General features: G+C 35.2%; 1 protein-coding gene across 1 annotated transcript in view; it reads right to left on the bottom strand.

The window, feature by feature from the left end:
• The window catches only part of LOC111061006, a 253961-nt gene that overhangs the window by 40295 nt on the left and 195011 nt on the right, over positions 1–18655 (bottom strand). The window contains exons 3-4 of the mRNA XM_039429182.1: positions 15640–15842; positions 3198–3333 (exon numbers count right to left, since the gene is read on the bottom strand). Coding sequence (XP_039285116.1) covers positions 3198–3333; positions 15640–15842 — 339 coding nt within the window. The remainder of the gene's footprint in view (positions 1–3197; positions 3334–15639; positions 15843–18655) is intronic.

Raw genomic sequence — 18655 nt, 5'->3', positions numbered from 1 at the left:
TCATTCTAGCATAACCCAAATTCAATGCGGAAAATTCTCGGGAAATTGTGTTACCAAGTCACCATTGATTGTGATGAACCTAATTTGGCGTTGAATTGTAGAGGATTTTATTCTCTTGGAAACAGTTCTGGATTTTTTCACTATGAAAGGTTTTTGAGTTATATGGAGAAAAAAACAGGTATTTTTAACACTGTAAGGTTAGCAGAGGGTATTTTTTTGTGAAGAATCATTTTCAGACTATTTGTACCAAATAACTAAAAAATCAGTACCACAATACATTCTGGCAGCATGTTTCCTCGCTCCCTTCTCATGTCTCAAGTGAATGAACAGAAAAATAAACTATGAATTCGCTAAGCTGTGACTCAATGAGTCTGAACGAAAAAGGAGATGAGTTGCTGATTCATAAATTCACGGCAAGCCCCATAGCAAACCAGTTACTTCGAACAGTGAAGGAGACAATGGAGATATGCAGGGATATGCAAGTACCCCTCATTGTATGCTCAATCCGTAAATGAGTTTTGTGTAAGTGTGTATTAGCGATCGTAGCACAACGTGGTGGCAATTTTGGAAACTGGAGTGTATCCCAATTAGGTGGAGTACTAACAAAATGGGGAGATTTTTTTTTATTACGTTTTTACATGATTTTAAGCATGTAGAAGTGATTTTTACTAAAATTGAGCAGTGACACTACGGGGTCTCCCCTTAGTGTACACACCTCCCTTAATGTGCTGTGTATACTTGATTGTCTCCCCGTATTATACCTTGTTCCAACACACACACACACACACACACACACACACACACACACACACACACACACACACACACACACACACATGAAGACCAATACCCAAAAACCACATTTTTGGTCTCAGGGGACCTGGAAATTTAGAAATTGGGGTACCTTAATTTCTTTCGGAAAGCAATACTTTCCTTACCTATGGTAATAGAATAATCACATGATACTGTGATTGACTGAGACTCAAAAGATAACATAATACTAATATTGACTGAGACTTAAAAGATCACATAATACTATTATTGACTGAGACTCAAAAGATAACATGATACTGTGATCGACTGCGACTCAAAACATAACAAAATATTTCATGTGAATGACTGAGATCATAGCCACCTCTAATACACCTGTATTAGAGGTGGCTATGCTGAGACTCAAAAGAAACACTCGAAAATTGACGAGTTATGAAATGAGAAATTGATAACTTTGTGGAATTTCTCGTCCAGTTGGAGAGCTATAAGAGGAACTGTTATCAAGAACAGAGAGATGTCAATTTTTGGGCTAGTGTGTACTTGAAAATGAAATTTCAAGTTCTAGAGTGTCCTATTGTTGTTGAACTGATCAGAATACACAACTTCCTATTATTGGGAATGAAATTATCAGAGCTTTTCATGAGAATATTGAGAAGATCGTAACTCTTCTATGAATTTAAACCTTAGTGAATATTTTTATTTATTTATTTTTCCACATCAATAGAAAAATTACAACATAGAGGCTTACAACTTTATGCCAAAACAAGCCTAATTGAAAATCAATTGTTTACACAAACAGAAACTGGATTAATAAGAATGGAAAATAGCAATAAGATAGTTTAATAAAAAAAATATATTGATAAATTTGGCTTCTTGGGAAACATTTTTATTGTTCAATAATTATTCTTCAAAATACAGGTACAAGTTGATAGGAACATCATGGATTTAAATACAGTTCAATTACTGTTAAATAATGTTCCAGAGAAACGGGAAATTTTGGAAGTTGAATCATTTTACGAAAAACAATTATTTGAATGAAGTTTCTCATATAATTCAATAGTAAAAATAATACCATTTTAGAATAAATAATACCGTAACATTTATTTTTTAAAGATTACATCTTGCACACATTCCTGTAGTCTCTTCATCACATTGTCCATGGTTTGACGTAACATTACAGCTGGAATTTGAAATAGCTTGGCTTCCAATTTTGCAACAACAGAAGAATTGAAAGCCAAGACTCGAGAAGCGATTTCAAATTCCAGTTGTAATGTTACGTCAAACTATGGACAATGTGATGAAGAGACTACAGGAATGTTTGCATGGAAAAGGAACACACCTGCAAGATGTAATCTTTAAAAAATTAATGTTACGGTATTATTTATTCTAAAATGGCATTATTTTTACTATTGGATGATATGATTTTAAATAAAAATAAATAAATAAATATGAAAAACTTTATTTAAAGATTTGTTTTTCGTAAAATTATTTAACTTCCAAAATTTCCCGTTTCTCTGGAACACTCTGTATATCAATTAATTGAAAACACAACTTAACTACGAATAGTTCAAACGTTTTATCTGATTTAAGTTACGTCTTATGCGAGTGAATAATTCTTAGAAAATATCCAATTCCTGTTACCCACTAGAAAAATTGCTGGACGATAATTATTATGTAAATCTAGAATAAATAAATCTGAAATGATGGGAAAAATCAGAGGTCGACATTCGAATGTTTCACTCTCGGGGGAAATGAAATAGATTCAATGTTACACTTCTTCTCATAGCTCGCTATAATTATTTCGTATCTAGTAAGATAACTTCATCTATGAGGCTAGGTATGAGGCTAAAACCAATCCTGGTAACCTTAATTAGATTAACATTCCAGAGCTGTATAAAGTTGGAATAAAATGCCAAAAATATAGAAGTATCAATTCTCTGAAACTACCAATAATGAAGTATAATGATGTGATTTAATCTTTCAGTTTATTATTGATCCAATAGGTACACAATCTTTTAAAGGCTGACCTTCAATTCAAGCGATTTTCCTGATTGGTCAAACAGCTACAAATTTTGCGTAACAGCTGACCTTCAATTCAAGGGGTTTTCAATCTCAATCGAATGGAAAAGGAATATTTCTCACTCTGTGGTCATATAACCCACATAAATTCAAACACAAACTTATTAGTCTAATTTATCTGAAACAGATCGCAATGAACCAGCAAAGCAATCGTCGAGAATTCGCCGTCGCGTCAAAGGATGTACTCAAAACTTTGAGGCCACGAGATTGATGCTGTTTATTCGTGGCAAGTGTATAGGCCTATATATATATATTGTGTTATATGAGTGTTTATATATTAGGATTTGGATTCGGTTATGAACGAAATGAAATGATGAGGAAATAGCGGATAAACAACGGAAACTTACCGATAACTTCCATTTTGGCCTCGTTGCTCACTGACGTAAATGATGGGGCTTCGGCAGAAACTTCGCATCGATAGAGACCAGACGTCTTCAGGCTCACGTTCTTCAGCACAACTTGTTTGCTATCTGACAACTTCAACTGAAACAGCCAAACAACAGCTTTGTGAACACACAAGTTTCGCTCCCTTACATGGCTGATTACCTAATAGCAACTCACTTCGCAACACATATTTGATGGACATGTTAAGGGGATGCTAAAATCAGGAATCTTCCAGATTATTCAGGTTTGTAAATTTCTTCAACTCGCATATTATATTTGATGGACATGTGTTAAGTGGGATGTTACAATTAGGAGTCTTTCGAGAACATACAAGTTTGTAAATCTCCCCAACTCGCACATATTTGATGGACATGTCGTCTTCTTCAGGGCTACTCTAGAATTAGTCCAGGAAATGAATGCTCAAAAAAGGGTATAGAGGGAAAATTTTGGAAGTCAATTTTTAACCCCGCAGTTCTGTTTAGGGTAGTCGAGAAGTAAACATTTCAAGAGTCCCCATCACTACACACTGTGCTAAGGGGGTGGGGGTGGTTAAAAGGTACCATTTCTTGGTTTCTCCCATAAAACTTTTCATTGCTGCAACAAGTGTCAACTCAGCGGTTCCCCACCTTCAACAGAGGGGATAAAGATGCGCACTTTTGCTATGTTCACCTATCGACTAGCCTAATTAAGCTCCAAAGTCGAAAATTGTGTCACAGACACCCCCTTCAAATGTCATTGTCAAACGATCAATTGTAGCAGCAACGAATATTCCACCTGCTACATTGAAGCTGCTATAACAATAGAAGGAAAACTTGGAATGGTAGAATGATACATATTTTCAAAAAGGATTTAATGCACTACAAACCTACAATAAGCATCAGTTTTTATGATGCATTGTTGAAGAGTTATAAGCCCTGAAAGAGCAAAAAATTTGAATAAAAACCTGCTGCTTCAACAATTACACACCTTCAAGAGCAAATATCTGGGGAACTGTTAGAATTCCACTGAACAAAAAGTGTAGAGAATTCATCAAGCTTTATTTTTGAATGTTTAGTTATGTCGATTAAATGCATTGTTCTCAAGATATGAGCGTCGAAGCAAAAGACTGAAAAATGTATCCCCTTAGAACATGAGTTAGGAATGGGGACTTTTGATATGTTCTCCTCCCAACTAGTCTCAACAAAGCTGCAAAGTCGAAAATTTTGTTTAAAACATTCCCTTCAAATTCCTTTGTCAATTGGTCTATTGTTGCAAAAATGGAGATTTCACACTCAACACTAAAGCTGCTGCAAAAGGTGTAGGGAAATTCGTGAATATGTAAAATTATACATCAAATTAAAGAGAATTGAATGATCTGTAAGCTTATAATCAGCATGGATTTTTTCGTTGATTTTTACAAAGTAATAAGAGCAAAAATAGAAAAAAATTGTTAGCAAACGTGTTTTTTTCAAAAATGTCACACCTTCAAGAGCGGATATCTCGAAAACTAGAGGAGATATGAATATTGTAGGGAATAATGTAAGCTTTAATTTTCTATATGACAGTAAAGTCATTAAGATACATAGTTCTTGAGTTTTATGCGAGAAACCATGGAATGGTACCTTTTAACCACCCCCACCCACTTAGCACAGTGGGTATGGGTGGGGACTTTTGATATGTTTACCTCCTTACTACTCTAAACAGAACTGTGGCGTCAAAAATTGTCTCCCTAACTCTTCCCTCTATGACCTTTCCTTGACTGGACTGAATATAATATAAACAAAAATATAAATTAAAGTACTCTTCTTAAAATTCAAAATAGGGTACTTGAGTTTCTATTTGTATTCGATGGACATGATTTGTTAAGGGGTTTTTACAGTTAAAGTTGAGAATCTTGCAGAGTTCAAAAATTAGTGAACTTTTTTACAAATTTTTATGGACGTATTATGTGGGATGTTATGATTAGGAATCTTCCAGAATATTCAATTTTGTAAATTTCTTTAACTTGCAAATTTTTGATGGACATGATTTGAAACTTGTTAAGCAGGGTTTCTCAAATTTCGAAGTGATGTGCCACATATTATGAGTATCCAGAGTATTAAGGTAATTGTGATACATTCTGTGATTTATTTAAAGTATTATGTAACCTTCAAAATTCAAAATCATCATATCATTATTCCTGGATCAAAAATCAAGTGACGGAGCAGTGCATAATATCATAACCTCAAGCTTTGGACAACATTAACTTCTTATCAAAATTTTTGGAGAGAAATAGTACAGGCTCAGCCTATTTTTTCCTTCAATGTCATAATTTTATTATGATTGTAGTATTCTGTACAATGAATAAATAATTGCATTTCTTCAAAGGTACAAGCTAACACATTCTGAATGAAATGTTATTTATCTGTATATATTAGAAACTGTAAAGTTGATAAATATTATCAAAGCTAGTCTACATACTTATTGATTTTGATGAGAATTTGGTGTATCTGTAAATTGAAAACTGTAAAGTTTGCAAAAGCTTCAAATTCGCCCATTTTGTTGAATATCCTAAATGGGAAGTCGGATTAGGCCTGTCTAAATATACCGGAATATTACAGTTCATAATCTAGAGGTTATAGGTAAGGTGTGATATGATTTTAAGAACGTCCGATCTGATGTACACTGGTGTAACACGTTTAAGATGAGGAATACAACATTTCATTACAATTCGGAAGGTATAAAAATTATAGTTCAATTGTTCTTAGGCCTATCATAATTTCATTCCATTTATTTATATTCATCATTCAGAATATAACACAACTTTTAAAAAGGTTCTAAAGCCTAAAGCCCAAATAGTAACAGTGAATACATTATTTTCAATGGAAGAGACTCAAATATTTCTGATCCCATAATGAAAATTATTATGAATGATAATGGAAATTATCAATTTTTTCTCCTATTCAACCTAACTTCCTCAAAGTTTTGCCAAAATTTTTGAGGAAACCAGCAGAAAAGAAATCTGGTGTGGTACACTCACACAACTTTCCTTGCTCATATTTGAAACTACGATCAAACTTCTGTATATGTGTATAATATAATTATTGTTTTCAGAGTACTTTATCCTTAGAGTAAATTGTGAAATACGATAATTTTTTAGTCGTAATTTTTTAAAGTTGTCAAAACAGCTGTTCTACACATGAAATATCTCGACTATGTGTTATTTTTATGAACTGCGATACCTACCTACCTCATGCACGAGAAGGAGGTTACTAAGTCCATTTCTCAAGGATGGGGTGGACCCCCATTAGTTCCAGAGAGGAGAATCATGCCAGTTGATAGAGCTGATAGAAAGCTATCCATTTGATAAATTGAAGAAAATCGTTACAGCCGTTTCTAGAAAACCGTGAAAAACATGTTTTTTTAGTGATTATCCGCCATTTTTCTCAAAAATATTACGGAGCTCCTGCAATTTTCCCAGAAATGAGACTCATGTCAGTTGAAAGGGCTTATAAATAGCTATCCATGGTATAAATTTGAAGAAAATCGTTAGAGCCGTTTTCGAGAAAACCGTGAAAAACATGGGTTTTTAGTAATTATCCGCCATTTTTCTCGAGAATATTACGCAGCTCCTGCAATTTTCCCAGAAATGAGACTCATGTCAGTTGATAGGGCTCATAAATAGCTATCCATGGTATAAATTTAAAGAAAATCGTTAGAGCCGTTTTGAGAAAATCGTGAAAAACATGGTTTTTTAGTAATTATCCGCCATTTTTTCCGCCATCTGAATTGAATTTTATTGAATTTCTTATTGTCGGGTCCTCATGGTATAAGGACCTTAAGTTTAAAATTTCAAGTCAATCGGTTGATTAGGAATGGAGTTATCGTGTTCACAGACATACACACATACACACATACACACACACACACACACAGACCAACACCCAAAAATCATGTTTTTGGACTCAGGGGACCTTGAAACGTATAGAAAACTTGAAATTGGGGTACCTTAATTTTTTTGGAAAGCAATACTTTCCTTACCTATGGTAGTAGGGCAAGGAAAGTAACAATGCATAGACTTCATAGACAATCATAGACTTCATAGAGAGAGCATAAAAAAGGGCAAACAAAACCTCATCCATGAATTTCTTTCTTGATCGTCGACTTGTCATGAAAATGCTGAGATCTTCCACGTTATAAGATCTCGTAGCATTTGATTTTGATGGTATATATTTCTAGAAAGCAGAAATGAATGTAAAGGGGAAGGTTGGCTGTTGTACAATCGTTTTCCTGTTGTACTTTCTTACAAAGGAGGGTCGAGTTACATCATCATTGACGTTTGTTGTTGAGGGAAAAATAGATTTCTGATTGAGTTCTGACGAGCTGCTTTTTAAAATGACTGCTCACGAAAATAAGTTGAAGACTTTCTACTCTTCCATAACATTTTCATAACTTTTTCATTGGTTTTCATCGGTTTCCATAGGTCACTACAGGTACCGAAGATTTAGAAATCTTTCAAATAAGAAAATTAATGATTTCTATATTTATTTCGGATGATGCCCTCATGAATTTTTTGATGAGATGATCAAACGTCCATGCCTACAGGCAGGATTCAAACCCACGACCAGGAATATGTTCCTGAAATATGTTTCTTGGAATATGTTCAATAATTTACACTAGACCTTAAAAATCAACCGAAATTCAAATTACAATATACAATAATTGCAATATACAGTTATTAAGTGATAAGTTGAAATATGTTGGTTTGGAGATGATAAGCCGAGACGACTAGGGCGTTTCACCCTTCAGTCTGCTAGCGCTACCTGGTCGTGGGTTTGAATCCTGCCGATAGGCATGGACGTTTGATCATCTTATCAGAAAATTCATGTGGGCATCTTCCGAGATAAATGTAGATGAAATGAGAAGTAATAGCTGTATACCTGATCTATAATCAAACTAATATCCATCTCTTTTCTGTATAAGGCTACTTGTAATATAAATATAAAGAAAATAAACTTAATCCAATTAGATAAACTTAAAATTAAATAAAAATAAAATTAAAAATTAAATAAACTTAACACCAATAACCCCATTTTTGATAGAATCATGCAAATTTAAACCCAAAATTTGCAGTCCTAGTTCATAAAAACATATGAATACACTAACATATGATCAAAATAAGAATCTTCCAGTAGTATTTATTCATTTACTTCATATCACTTGAAAATTGCATAAATGTCCGAAACATGTTATGATAAAATATTTCAAAAAAGGGTACTGAGATTTTTATTTTCTTTATATCAAACTAATATATTCAGTATAATATTTGTAACACAGAACCATAGAGAAACAATAGCATATGTAGATATCCCATGGTATAGGGCGTTTATGTCGCAACTTTTACTGTTATCCCAAGCCGATAGTTCATGTAGTTCTTTCTCATGCAGCTGTGTGACGCTGGTAGTCTCTCAAATTGTGCCGTTCATACACTATCACCCCAACAAAACAATAAAAATTGACAATAATCGACAGTAATCGGCTAGAGATAACAGTAAAAGTTGTGACATAAATTCCCTATACCATGGGATATCTACTTACGCTATTGTTTCTCTATGACAGAACCTAGCTACATTTTGGGGTTGTAAAAATTAGAATTGGAACCGTTTTGGGGGTGAGCCTGTGGTACTTTTGAGTAAGTTGTGCAATTCTGAATGATTTAATAAATAATAAGTATAATTAAACTTATAAATAGCTAGAGTTGGAGTTGATTGTTTGGTGCAGGAGAAGTATCATGTATAAATCGGAAATGAAATAAAATCAATGCTTCATCAGCTCTCTCCGCAATTCGATTCTAAATCTTTTCCACCTTTAGCCCCTTCATGTCATGATTGCATTATAGAGATTGATACCTGAACTTCAACCCCCTTAGCTTGGAGAGGTTCTAAGATCTTCATCTCTGAGATGGTGACGTCTCCATGTATCATAAGAGTGTATCAAAGAGCCTCCAATCATACTATTTTCTCTCTTTTTAATAAGACAAATACATTCTAACATGAAAAGACTGGGGAATGGAAGTATTTACAGCGTTTAAGAATATGAACGGTAGCTTGTTCTCATTACTTACTTTCCGTGTCCAAACAAGCAACAATCATTAGATACACAGGTCACATGTAAAAAACAATGATAATAAATATATATGAACATTGGATACAAACATCATTTAATACTTTCCGTGTCCAAGCAAGCAACAATCATTAGATACACAGGTCACATGTAAAAAACAATGATAATAAATATATATGAACATTGGATACAAACATCATTTAATTATAAGTTTCCAAAAATTTGCAACCGATTGGGCTTTGTCATTTGCTTCAAAAAGATCCTCCTTTCTACATTGGACATTAAGCTGAGGGCACACAAGCAAGTGCTCCTGCTCCTGAATTGCTGCACAATCACAGAAGATGTCATCATTAGCTGGCAATAAACCCCTTTTTTGCAGGTTTGTTTTGTATCTAGACACTCCTACCCTTAAACGGTTGAGAGCTTTCCAAGTCAGAGAAGCCAAATCATTAATTGTCCTCATTAATAGAATTGAATAGATTATTTAGCAGCCACTGACCTCCTCTCAAAGGGGTATTTGGACTTGTCAATCATTTAATTATATAACTCAAATTGTGCATTTATAAAACAGATTGTTTAATTAATAAAACAAAATAAAATATTTATTTTTAAAAAACTTTAAAATAGTTGAACAACTAGTTTCGGTGATATTACACCATCGTCAGGTTATCTGTTGAAACTAGTTGTTCAACTATTTTAATGTTTTTTTTTTTAAATAAAGGGTGTATAAGATTTTATTTTGTTTTATTAATTTAAAAGTAGCCCATGTCAATAAGTGTTTTCACAGATTGTTTAATATATACTCTGGAAGGTCTAAGAAAAATAACCGAGAACTAAAGCAACTGAAAAACTCCTGAATCGAATATAAACACTGAATCTGTCTTTAACTGGACTCTCAGTTTTTCAAGCGTTTGGCAGGTTAAATGTGTTGGTATTATCTCACCCTTATTCTTGTGATATGATTGACTTGACAGAATTTCATTTTATTTATTTATTTAATCATACGTGAATACAATAACAAATCATATAAATATGATTGGGAAGGAACAACAGGCTTGGCCCAAAACTATTCCATTCCCAAATTTTGATTACATGTCCAAAAAATAGGTAATGTTTCATTCATTATACATTTCATTCATTCATACAATAAGCATATTATCAAAATTCCCCCGGAATGTTATTCCGTAAGAAATCAAAGAATGGAACAACACGTAGTAAACATGAAAATTCAATAAAGACCTCAAATTCCTTATAACAAAAATCGCTGGGTTAAGCTTTGCCCCTTTTTCCACTTTGAATTACCCTTATCTCAACGACTCAAATTTCTTATCACAAAAATCGCTTGGTTAGGTTTTGCCTATTTTTTCACTTTGAATCACCCTTATCTCAGCGTGAATTAATATACTGACCACAATATCGTCAGACATCAGACAGCAGACGAAGATTGATGAAGGGAAATCATTAAAAACCTCACAGATATCTGGCAAACATACTGTATGAACCACTATAATGATTGTGCGTTCCTGTACATCATTAGAGAGTTTCCAATATGGTTGATACAGGAGATGTTTCACGGCATTTTTTTCCGTGTAGTGAGTACAATCCCCAAAACTGCCTCTGCCCGATGCATGAGAATGATGCCCGGGATAAAATTACCGTTTGCAATTAGAAACATTGTGGCGTCAGAAGGGGTGGACTGGCTGTGGGAGTGTGATATGGTGGGGGGGGTGGATGCACGTCTCTATATTTACAGCCATTTCCTGACCACTCTGACCAGTGTCCAAAAAGAGGTGGCAGCACGAGGACGGGTGACTCTTGCATTGTCACGAGTAACCTACTCTTTTTCCAACGTTTCCCTCCATTCTATATGTAACGGATCCTGCAGGCTAATGTGCATCATCAAATTTCACCAGCAGTACATTTGAACCGGCCGCAAAAAGTCCAATTAAAACAACCATTAACTCAGCAAAAGAGTCATGATCAGCTCACATCTGCTACTGTCTTCTGTATGCTGCATACTGAATTTTTTGCAGCCCAATTTTAATGTTTCTATTTTGGTAGGAGCATAATTTTGTACAGATGGCACACATGTGGCTGTGGATGATACTGGACTAAGGCGTGGGTTTTGCCAATACCTACTATTACTTAAAAGTAAAAGTAGGTATTGGTTTCTCTCGAAAGAGTAGGCTATTGTATATTTAGAACAGGAGCAAATTAATAACAATCAAATTTATTATCCATTTCTTACACTACAGTTTCTTATAGAATAGTGATTACAATTTGTTATTCGAATCTTTGGATCATAATTAAATTGGCTTATTCAACTATATAACAATTGCTAATTTCTAAGGTCACGTTCGCACAGATCATCTGTTTAATGAACATGAATCGAACATCCAACCAATTTCATGTCAGAGGTATTCCAGTTTATTCAATTCGAATAAAGGAATCATTTTTTAGGGTGCAAAAAATTGCAATAATCGACGTGATTTGTGATTTGCAATATTCTAAGTTTGTTATAACTACATGGAAATGGAATAAATAAATATGAAAACTTGTATGAATTAAAAAGTACGCATCTTTATTGGTTGAGTATAATCGTTCGACAAGACAAGACAAATCCTCGTTGCCTAGCTGACTTTTTTAACAGTGCTGTCACACTCTGTAGCATACAGGCAGCATAATGAATAATTGACCGAGCGAAGTGAGGTCTAAGATTCAAGTCGTCGGTTTGGCATTTCTCTTAATGTTTAAATGTTCAAATGTTTGAATGTTCAAATGTTTTTATGTTTATACGTTTATATGTTGCGCATTTACGGCGAAACGCGGTAATATATTCTCATGAAATTTGACAGGTATGTTCCTTTTTTAATTGCGCGACGACGTATATACAAGGTTTTTGGAAATGCTGCATTTCAAGGATAATATAAAAGGAAAAAGGAGCCTCCTTAATAGAGTAAAAATCAGACTATAGAATTATTCATCATAAATCAGCTGACAAGTGATTACACAGATGTGTGGAGAAGCCAGTCTATTGCAGTATTTCCATAAGGTCTATAGTTTCAATCAGGTACTTGTGGATGAAAATACTGCGTGAGGTCCACTGTTCAAAGAACTACTAGTATGATTGAATATGTAATGTAATATATAATATTCTGATTTGAATTCTCAAATAACTTTAAATTTTGAAATTCCTTCCGCTTCAATTTTGTTTCCTGAGAACTTCAAACGATTACATAGGCTTAATGACACCTTCCAATAATTATTTATGTCTGATATTGTTCGAATTCAGCAATCCTTAATATAATTCCCAGACTTGTTTTGTTGAATGCTAGACAAGGATAGCAGCACTAATGCTAATATTACATACTGCCAGTCTCAAAAAAATACTACACTCACATTGGTTACTTTTTAACAAGTTAATAAAAACAATATAAAAATCTTGATGTACCCTTTATTAAACTTTAAAATAGTTTAACAACTAGTTTCGACCCTAACTTGGGTCATTATCATCAAGAATGATCTAAGTTAGGGTCGAAACTAATTATTGAACTATTTAAAAATTTTAAAATAAAGGTTACTTCAAGACTTTTATCAATTTGCCAGTCTCAACTATAACGTGGACCTCACTAAATATTATAGAATATCAAAGCAGATGAGAACGGGGATAGCACTCAATAGACTGTTACAGTAAAATATGGAATTGATCTTCCTTTCGATGACGAAACACTATACAGGGTGTTTCAGAAGTAGTGTCGAAAATTTTAGGGTATTGTACCTGGATGCTAGGAGACTACAAATGTCATATTTGAAGTGTCCAAAACTCAGCGGTTATCCTTATAGCTGCCATTTTGTTTTTTTCACTTAAAAATTTTTATCTCAAGAACGAAATGTTGTATTGATCTGAAATTTAAGACTCAACTATTTAAAGACTCAACTATAAAAAATAAAAAAAAAATTTTTCGTTGAAATTTTTCAAAATGGCGGCCATTTTAAATTTTTGATGGCGAATATCTCGAAAACCGTCCATTTTACAGAAAATTTACAAGAGACAAAAAAGTTAGCAAATTTTTTCACGATTCCAATGATACCTAATTTATTAAGATTGGTCGAAGAATAACAGAGAAATTAATTTTTTTCGTACTGCATGCATGACCACTTTTCACCATTTAAAGATCAATATTAATTTTTTAATTGCAGATGTATTTAAGATGAAGCTTTGAAACTCGGTGTGGCTCCATATGGGCAAACAGATGATTTCACAATGGTTTTCAGATGATAATGTTTGTCTTGTAAAAGTATTGTTGTTTCATTAAAAGTAAAGAACCAGATGTAGTGCTTCCTATTTCTTAGTCTCACGTTTCCTAGGTCTTATTTCTATCTTTAATTTCCAGTTTCAATATTTTCTTACGTTGCTTCTACACAAATATTTAATTATTGTAATGGAATTTAGTTCGCTGGAGTACACCGATATTCACTTCATGTATGGAGCAGCTCTTGGCAATGCGACCGAAGCAAGAAGAATGTATGCAGCTGCATTTCCAAACCGCCGTCTCCCTTCCGACAAGGTGTTCACAAGAACTCACAATCGGCTGAGAGAAGTTGGTTCATTTGAACGGAACAGGGTAATTGCTGGTAGGCCTCGAGCAGTTCGAAATGTTGCTTTTGAAGAGTACGAGAGCAGTTGCAAAGCAAATCAATTCAAGTGCTTCTTCTGTGTGGCGTGTACTAAACAAGGAAAGACTTCACCCCTTCCGCTTTCAAAAAGTTCACTCATTGGTTGAACGCGACTATGAGCCAAGAGTAAACTGTGCCCGTTGGTTTCTTCAGCAAGACATTATCCAACCAAATTTTCTAGAAAAAGTGTTATTTACCGATTAGTCCAGCTTTACAAGAGAAGGAATCTTCAACTCTCGCAACAGTCACGTCTGGGCCTTAGACAATCCTCATGAGGTCAAAGTGCGTGGTTATCAGCATAGATTTTCGCTGAATGTTTGGACGGGTATCTTAGGTAATCGCGTGATTGGACCATACATTCTTCCTAATCGTCTGAATTCTCCCACGTACATTACTTTTTTAAGAGATATACTACCAGAACTTTTGGAAGATGTGCCTCTTGCAAACAGATATAATATTTGGTTTCAACATGATGGTGCCCCTGCTCATTTCGGAAATGTTGTTACGGACTTTCTGAACATGACCTATCGTCAGCGGTGGATTGGGCGGGGTGGACCAGTACCGTGGCCCGCACGTTCACCTGACCTCAACCCTTTAGATTTTTTTTCTGGGGCCATATGAAAGACCTTGTTTACAGCACGCCAGTAGAAAACGAAGAAGACCTTGTGGCAAGAGTGGTTGCTGCAGCAGGTGCCATTCAAGATGATGAAAATGCTTTTATAGCAGTTCGACGGTCCATGATTGAAAGGTGCAGACTGTGTAATCAAGTTGAAGGACGGCATTTTGAGCAATTGCTGCATTAGTATCAGTGAACCGATTTGAGTGAAATTAATATTTTTCAATGTGAAATAAAATTTGGAGGAAAGTTATTCTTGTATATTTCTGTAATAAGAACGGTTTTCATGAAATTATAAAAAAAATTAATATTGATCTTTAAATGGTGAAAAGTGGTCATGCATGCAGTACGAAAAAAATTAATTTCTCTGTTATTCTTCGACCAATCTTAATAAATTAGGTATCATTGGAATCGTGAAAAAATTTGCTAACTTTTTTGTCTCTTGTAAATTTTCTGTAAAATGGACGGTTTTCGAGATATTCGCCATCAAAAATTTAAAATGGCCGCCATTTTGAAAAATTTCAACGAAAAATTTTTTTTTTATTTTTATAGTTGAGTCTTTATAGCATAAATATTCATGCCAAATTTCAGATCAATACAACATTTCGTTCTTGAGATAAAAATTTTTAAGTGAAAAATACAAAATGGCAGCTATAAGGATAACCGCTGAGTTTTGGACACTTCAAATATGACATTTGTAGTCTCCTAGCATCCAGGTACAATACCCTAAAATTCTCGACACTACTTCTGAAACACCCTGTATAATAACTCTCTTGTAGTTCAGACACTGTGTTACTTGTAAATATTTAAAAAACACTAACTTTTCTTGGAGTATTGAGGAATGCATTTCACTCCTGCAGAGGAGCTTCATCAGCCTGTCATCAGGAGTGAAATGCATTCCTCAATACTCCAAGAAAAGTTGGTGTTTTTCAAATATTTACAAGTAACACAGTGTCAGAACGACAGCAGAGTAAAATATGGATTCAATGGTGGTAAGTGACATAAATAAAACAGTATAGTGCTGTACTCACATCGACAGTGATTCCTTCCATGTTGTAGCGGTGCTGGGTTGGTGATGACTTGGGAACGTATCTGTAGAACTCCTCGTGGTCCTTGTACCATGTGGCCGAGTAGAGGCTGTCCTCCTCCAGGTCGAATTCGCACTTCATCAGCACCACATCGCCATGCAACACGTACGGCGGCACTATGATCGCGTCCAGACGCAACGACCACACTGCAACAAACAATCATAAACACATCAGTTGTCTTCTTCATTAAGGTGCGTACAGACTTTCGCTCTGCTCCGCAACCGAACGTCACTCCAGCAGAGCGATTGATGATCGACCGGCGAGCAAGAGTGGTTCGACCGGGGAACGCGAGAAGATCTAACTTCTTCCGTAACGTTCATGATGGGTGCGTGGGTGGAGCGACTGTGGTTCGATGGTGGTACGAGAGCGGTACGAGGGAGGAGCGTGCTCGGTGCGGGTTGAAAGCGCGAATATGTGTACGCAGATTAAGGCTGACCACTAACGGTAGGACATGCATGTTTATCGTTCACACTCACACATTTTCATCATGCATGTTTTGTCGTCAGCGAGATACTTCCAAAATAACATAAATAACCAATGACAATGAATCAATCACTGAAAAATTTCAAATTATATTGTTTTCTCATTCATGATTTTCATAGCACCTATAGTTGAAAGCCAAAGCTAGTTGAAAGCGAGAAAGTTGCAATACTTGGGGCTTGAGACATGTCTTATGAGAAACCCACACCGTTATGATCTCCTACAGGGAATATTGCAAGGAAGAGTAATGGGAAGAATAAGATGTTGATACTTATACGTATCATTGTAACGATACTTATACGTTCCGAATGCTTACATATACTTATAAACGATTGGGCTAGGCACACACCAGTTAGTCAAGACAAGACAAGACATGATCAGACACGTTCTGTCACAATACTTCTCATAGCTGCTTATGAGACATGATATAGCTGCTTATAGATGTCTAATTGCAGTGACTAATCAGTGTGTGTTGCGTCATAAGCAACTATGTGAAGTATTTTGACTAAACGTGTCTGATCATGTCTTGTCTTGTCTTGACTAACTGGTGTGTGCCTAGCCTTAGACCATTCTCAAATGAATAAAAAAGTTGTTGTTACTGTTGGAAGATGATTCATACAATAGGTACATCATCAAAAAATGAATTCATGATGGATTCAGGCATCAAATTTCTACCTGTACACTGTACATAGCACTGTACCTATACACTGAAGGATACATAATAATATATAATAATATAGTTGAATGGTAGAAGCACATAGTGCTGATCCCCCAACACCACATATTCTCACTTCCCCCACAACTTCAGTTATCGAGTAATTTTCTAGTCAATTCCTGAGAGTCCCAGGAACTCCGCAAGCATCGATACTTATCACAAAAAGTTGATTTTAATTCAAACGCGAGCAGAGACAGAACGATGGTTGAATCAGCGGCAGTATCCGTGCTTCAGTTGTTTTTGGCGATTGTTGTGGTAGGGGGGAAGCCTATAGAAGGGGTGGGGGCACATTGTGTCACCTCCAGACATGGTCTATCACTAGCAATTGATTTATTGCGACAATATTTCCACCGGCCACTTGTATTTCGGTGCCGTTTTTACAGTTTCTGTTTTTGCCAGTACCCCAGCACTTGGTGCCGACCTATATGTATTTCGGTTCTAATTTATTGCAGCGGCTTGAAACAACGTTTTTTCCCCCCAGTATCGCAATTGTTTGCTGTAATAAACGTTACAACTGATGCGATCGGCAACCTCACTTCTTCTCGTTCCCTCCTTTCACTTCTTCATCGTCTCCTCTTTCTCTTCATATCATCTTTCCTCTATCATCTTTCCCCTAACACGTTTCTTCTTCTCTCCCTTCACCATTCTCATTCCCTGCTTCCACTTCTCCATCATCTCCTCTTCCTCTTCCTATCATCTTTCTTCATTCTTCCTAACTCTCCTCTATCATCTCCCTCTCTTCTCCTCCTGTCATCATCTTTCTTCTCTCGCTTTTCACCTTCTAACTCGCATTATCTTTCTCTTTTTCTCGCAGTCAAAACCCACAAAACCAACAGCTCTGTGGTAACAACTCCATAGTTGCTTTGTCTGTGACATCGGATTGCAACAGTCAATAAAACAGCGGCTGATGAATGATGATAGGCCTGTCGCCAGCAAAACAACGTGTTTTCCGTTCTTTTCCCTGGATCTCTCGCGCGCAATTAACTGATAACAACTCCATCAGTCCAATACTTTGTTGAGTCAATTTCCGTTAGAATTGATCTGTGTAACACTATATGGATTTTGTTGGGATTTAGTTGTTGTCTAAATTAGTTGATTCAGTTGATTTCAGTGGAATAGTTGATTTTCAGTTGGATTTTAGTTGTTAGTTTTAATTGATCTGTAACTGTTTAACTGAGCCTATTTAGTTGTTGTCTCAATTAGTTGATTCAGTTGATTTCAGTGTAATAGTTGATTTTCAGTTGAATTTTAGTTGTTCGTTTTAATTGATCTGTAACTGTTTAACTGAGCCGACTGTCCAATAATTTGTTGAGCTACTATTCGTTTTAATTGATCTGTAACTGTAACACCTTATAGATCGGTTGAATTCAGTTGTTGTATCACAACAAATTGTTTATCTTGTTCAACTTTCTGTTTAACTGAGCCGAAAACGTTGAATTCACTCATCAAAGACTACACACATTACATCTCTCCACGCTGAAACTCAAGTAGAATAATTGAATATTCAAAATAATAGTATTATGATCGCTTGCACAGTAGAAACTTCAACTGAATTGAATCAGCTTAAGCTCGAAATGAACTATCCAAATTATAACAAAAATGACTCTACAAATTTGAATCTAATAGAGTTCAATCTGAAAATTGTTTAAACTAGCACTGTGTTCAAACTGAATTCAAAAACTCACAATAAATTAATTTTCAGTTTCATGCGAATGTTTTGAGCATGGTAAGGCTGGTTACGATCTACGCATTGGAATAATATTG

Source organism: Nilaparvata lugens, chromosome 5, assembly GCF_014356525.2.
Source record: "Nilaparvata lugens isolate BPH chromosome 5, ASM1435652v1, whole genome shotgun sequence".
Lineage (NCBI taxonomy): Eukaryota > Metazoa > Arthropoda > Insecta > Hemiptera > Delphacidae > Nilaparvata > Nilaparvata lugens.
This window is presented reverse-complemented; position numbering and strand designations above follow the sequence as displayed.